The following is a 5,275-nucleotide window of genomic DNA, read 5'->3' as shown; positions in this document are numbered from 1 at the left end:
CTAATTGTGTATGCACTTTTTTCTTTGATCTCTTTTTCCCCTGGAGAGCGCCCGTTGTTTTTTGTTTGCTCATTTTTTCTTTCTCTCCTTTTTTGTTTTTTGTTTTTATTTGTTTTTAAACCGAATTTAGCGTCAAGGATCACCGTTTGAGGGAAACAAAAGGGAAGAAGAAGAAAACAAGAAGAGGGAATGAAGACGCCCATGCCTTCTTCGAAAAGCGTTTTTTGCTGATCCAAACGGGGGCCGCCAAACGACCGCAGGGGGCCCTTCTTTTTTGTTGTAACCCTTTCCCATATGAGAGAACCAGTCTGCGAGAAATCTGATCGAGTAAACCCCACCAGATCTCTCTACTCTCACTTTTCTTACCCATAACCCGTCCTCAAGTCTCCTTTTTGTTATTATTATTATTTTTTTTTTTGTGATAGATTGGCCTCAATGAACTCCTATTTATTTTGTTGTTTGTTTTGGTCGGTGACAGACGTCTTGAGTTTACTCTTCTATCAAGGTTTCCATATTCGAGCTCGTCGCTGATTTTAGAGAGGTGGGGAGGCCTTACAGAGGTGGGGGAGGTAAGCTGCGTAGGGATTCTTGGGTGTGAAGACTGTGGCATAGCGTAGTTCCGCTCCGCCGCAATAAGGAACTGTGCTAACCACTTAAAAAAACATAGTTTCATCAGGGGTATATCATCAACTATCGCAAATTGAACTCGCAGTGGATGAAGAGCGGGGCAACTCAAGAGGTGCAGAGCTGTTTCTTCGCATTCGTCGCGTTGGCTGGTGTGCGCTCGAGTGGGTTGATACCCGTGTCGTGACATTCGGTGTAGAGTTAGGCCCGACTTACTCATACACATTGGCGACCGCATGGGGGGCAAACTAATGCCGGAAGGACTCTCGTTTTCGTTTTCTTGTATCGTGCGTCGTGGTGGAATTCGATTTTTGTTTTTGTTGACCTTGTCCTTCATGGAATTTTCTGCAGTGGAAGAAGAGGGAGTCTAGGTGGGCGAAAAACTTCTGGTTTCAACAAGACGCTGACAAGTTGGCCGCCCGCCTTGGGTTGTGGAGGTTGTGTGCTCCCTCCTCCCCCTTCTTGGGGTGATGGATAAAAAAAGAAAAAAACGGCAAAACCCGACAACGAGCCTCGAGCATTGCGCACGTAGACTGGTTGCCGGGTTTCATCCCTTTTTTTTTCCTCTCATCCTCACTCTTCTTTTTTCTCTCAAGTTCAAAATCCCTGAGCATGATATTTCAGGCCTCAAGGTTCAGCGCCTCGGGACGTAAAGTGCCCCTCGAGCCCCGCCGAAGCGAAGCACGCCGCTCACACACAAACCCCACAGACGCCGCAGTGGAGTGGTCCAGCAACACAACGGTGTCCTTCCCACTCACAGTGCACACACACACAATGACAGTCTCACACGCTCATGTCAGAGAGGCACTGCGGCAATTCACTAAAATGTACACTAAGTCACACACCTACAGAGAGAAAAAGAAAAACACAAAAGAAAAGAACAACAACAACAACAGGATACCAACAGCACACAAGGCACTCACAATACAATAATCACAGCTGCCACTCTCATCAGAGAAAAACATTCACCCACACCAGCACATCAACTCAACCCCAAAAAGAAGAAAAAAAACAGACCCATTACGTGAAGCCGAAGCGGAACACTCTCAGTCCACCTCCCCGCAGGCTGCAGTCACTCAAGCAAACCACACCACAAACAACACACACCACAAGAGCTGTAATATCTCCGTGGCAATACCGTGAGTGACACCACCGAGAGAGAAGGTGAGAACAAAGAAATGTGTTTTCATTACGTGGGCGGTGTGAGTGGCAACCCAAACACACAAAGGGGAACACACAACAGAGGGGCACACTCAAACACCCACAACCCACCAATCTTTATACCAAAATAAAAATGTAAAAAAAGAGTGACTGCGTGAGGCAGACACAATAATGGAGCAAAGATGTAAAAGAAAAAAGAAATTCATTACTTAAAGTGGTTGCAATGCCTGGAGACAGCAATGTTTATCGTATAATACCAGGCGGAAAACTATTGTATAATGAATGTGTAGTAACCATAAACATGTATTATTTATACTGTCCCAGAAGTATTGTATATAACAAAGAAACATTCCACAAAAATGAGCACACAAGATACATAAGGTGTATCAGAAACAAAAAAGGAAAAACAAAGCAGTATATAAGGATCAAAATAAGTCCACTGTAAAAACAGAGACAAGAAAGATGGGAAGAGTGTATAAAACAATTGCTCTGCAGTGGACTGCGTGCCTGCACTGCTTCACGGTGAGGGAAACCACAAAGCACCACGCCTATTGGCTCGACTGAGGAGCACACCACCAGGTGCAGCAGAACAGAGCAGACCCACCCACACATCACCATGAGGACACAGTAAATGGCGGCAAAGCAGAACCCAGATAATAATGCCATCAAACAAAGAGGACACTCCCCTCACAAAATGATGGTTTGTCATGTGATGAGTGCCATAGGGAGCCCAATAGATGTGCTTACCAAAAAATGCAAACAAGTGATTATCAAACTGAAGAAAAAGAAACATTAAAATTCAATAAAAAAAACAGTACCCTTAAACTGCGACCATGTCCATTCAAACAAAGGTTAACTGTGCAACTGTGTTATGGGAACACCAATCAGCACACGAGAGTGCAACCCAACACACACAACAGCAGAAGCAACAATAAGGGACTGTGCACTAATGCAGGACTGTTGCTGTTGTCATTCCCATTCGTGGCTGTTTGCGTCCGTTCCTCTTCTTTGTCAGGCTTTTTTGACTCTTCTTCAATCCTTTCTTCCTGCTCTGGTTTGGCTTCTGCTTGCTCTCCAGCATTTTCCTTATTCTCTTCTTTTTCGTGTGTCTCCTGCGGCTTCTCTTCAACATCCTGTGGCTCTTCTGTTTCCTTTGGCGGTTGACCTTTATCTTCACTCTCTGTTTCCTCTTCTGGTTTCACTGAGGGCAGCTTTTCCTCTTCTTTAACCGGCACCTCCTCTACCGGAGGCAGAAATTCCTTTTCTGCCTTCGCTTTTGCTTCCTTCAGTTTTTCAGTAACGGTGACGTTCCTCTCCACTGCTATTTTTTCTAATCCTTCATTATCCATGATGCCTGCTGGAACACTTATGAGCTTTGAGAGACTTCCCAAAGACTGCATGAGGGTTCCTACTGCTTTACTCGCGTCATCCATGAGTTCATCGACCTTCTCCAGTGGATTGAGTTCATCTTGCGCGGAATTGAGCCGTTCTTTGAGGTTAAGTAACGCTTGCTTTGCTTCACTAATATTCTTTTTGAGTTTACCTTTTTCTGTCGTTTCTTGCGCTTCGTTTGGATGTACACCCAAAAATTTATTTCCCGCGTCAACAAGTTTCTCCATGTCTTCATTCACGTCCCACGTTTGATTCTCACATGAATGTTGCAATATACGCATGTCTATCAGAGATATTCTCAAACTGCCAATAGCATTCACATTTTTTTGTATACCATCCTTTCTTCCTTTCATCCACTCTTCTGGCTCCAACACTCCTCGTTCCTCTTTCAATTTCTCGATCTCTTTAACAAGACCCTTGATATTGCTCGTAGCAAGTTCAACACGGTCGGAATTTCCTTTGCATACTTTCGTATTATCCTCTAATACAAACAGACAACCATACATATGCACAATGTGCTCGTATACCTCGGCCACCGTCTTGCTTAACTGATTCACTTTTTCCGCTTCAGTTAACTCAATGGGTGAAGGACCCTGCTCAACGCCATTTGCACTTTCCGCATATGCCACACAAACAAAGCACTGCACAAGTACCAACAGGTACACCACACGGCGCAGTTTGAACATCATCGTTGTCATGATTGTCACTGTGAGTTGCTTGGATCTGTGGTAACAAGGAAGAAGAGGAAAAGGAGAGACAACAAGAACACAAAGAGCAGTGCAAACACAACATCTACACAGAAAGAGAGTGAGAGTACACAAAACAACGTCAATCAAACCACTCACACAACAACAAAGCAACGCGACGCGGTCAATCAATCTTACCACTTCACAAAAACGCACTCTCAGGGTTCAGTATGGATGTCAAAACAACACCTCCAATTACGAAAAAAAAAAAACACAAAAACAATGAAGAGAAACAGCACCATGGGAATTCACCTGCAGATCACAGTTATCCCACTCGGCAATAATATACAACGTGCCTCTATCTATCTATCTTTCACCCATGGGCCAACCTCATTGCTCGAAAGGTCGGCATCCCCCAAAACTGTTATAAGACCACTGAGGAGACACCAGCAAACGCAGGACCCCATCTCATGGCATAGTACTCAAGGAGCACTCCCACATGAACGTTAAATGTAACACCGCAACCCATCAGCCATCACAACATCCACACGTCAAATTCCCTGTAGTTGCATCACGGGCGCACGCAACATCGGCACCCCACTACTGCAAAGAATTGCACCAACGACTGTCACCATCCCTCATTAGCTCATGAACACATCACAATGATATTGTCTACTGTGCGCACACGTTCATTACACACGCCTGTCTCCCGCTCCTCTTTGTGTGTATTGGATCCGTGGCGCATATCAAAAATACACGAGTGACCCAATCGGAAATAGAACCTCCAAACACCACGAGATCACGGACACCATCAGGTGAGCAACCGCAGGCCAAATGAAGTCGGGCGGCACCACCTGAAATCGCACATCGCTTTCATAATGCCGGAGATTGGGAACAATCACCTTTGCATGGGATGTGAAAACACACTCGCGAGAGGAAAAGAAAGATGCACATCATCAACAGTATTCGGAATGAACACGCGACCCTGGGGGCACTAGACCAGGAGAGATATTCACCTCGACGCTGTTAACAATGTCCACGCAATCAAGCACAAGAACAATCAAAACCAAAGAACAATGTTTTCAACAAACGCATAACCGGAGAAACGTTTACAGCATACACACAACAAATATGTGCATACAATTTCCATCATCCCTTCCCCACAAGACCACCCCACCGATGTATATAAGAAAGGTTCGATCCAACATATCCCCTTCCACCCCCCTCCCTACCTGGGCCAGCCCACCCCATGGGAGGCAGAGGCCCACATCCAGAGCGCAACGCGCGGTGCCGCAAACAAAAGCGCAACCACCACCAGCACATGTAGAAAACACAAATCACGACGGCAAAAACCAGATGGCGCGCCTGGCGCCACCCCCCCAAAAACACAGGGGTGGGGGTCCGACCCCGCC

At 45.7% G+C, this 5,275-nt stretch overlaps 2 protein-coding genes across 2 annotated transcripts; both read right to left on the bottom strand.

The window, feature by feature from the left end:
- Positions 1-379: 379 nt before the first annotated feature.
- On the bottom strand, positions 380-814 carry TM35_001541020 (Tbingi protein; the record flags this gene model as incomplete). The annotated part of the gene is made up of 1 exon (XM_029031932.1): positions 380-814. One exon carries the CDS (start codon positions 812-814, stop codon positions 380-382), a length of 435 nt encoding a protein of 144 aa, XP_028876776.1.
- A 1,855-nt stretch (positions 815-2,669) lies between these two features.
- On the bottom strand, positions 2,670-3,875 carry TM35_001541010 (uncharacterized protein; the record flags this gene model as incomplete). The annotated part of the gene is made up of 1 exon (XM_029031931.1): positions 2,670-3,875. The coding sequence occupies one exon, from the start codon at positions 3,873-3,875 to the stop codon at positions 2,670-2,672; it is 1,206 nt and encodes a 401-aa protein (XP_028876775.1).
- Between the last annotated feature and the right edge of the window lie 1,400 nt (positions 3,876-5,275).

This window comes from Trypanosoma theileri, assembly GCF_002087225.1.
Source record: "Trypanosoma theileri isolate Edinburgh chromosome Unknown TM35_Tth_154_V1, whole genome shotgun sequence".
Classification (NCBI taxonomy): domain Eukaryota; phylum Euglenozoa; class Kinetoplastea; order Trypanosomatida; family Trypanosomatidae; genus Trypanosoma; species Trypanosoma theileri.
The sequence above is the reverse complement of the archived record's forward strand: the minus strand, read 5'-3'. Positions and strand labels throughout refer to the sequence as shown.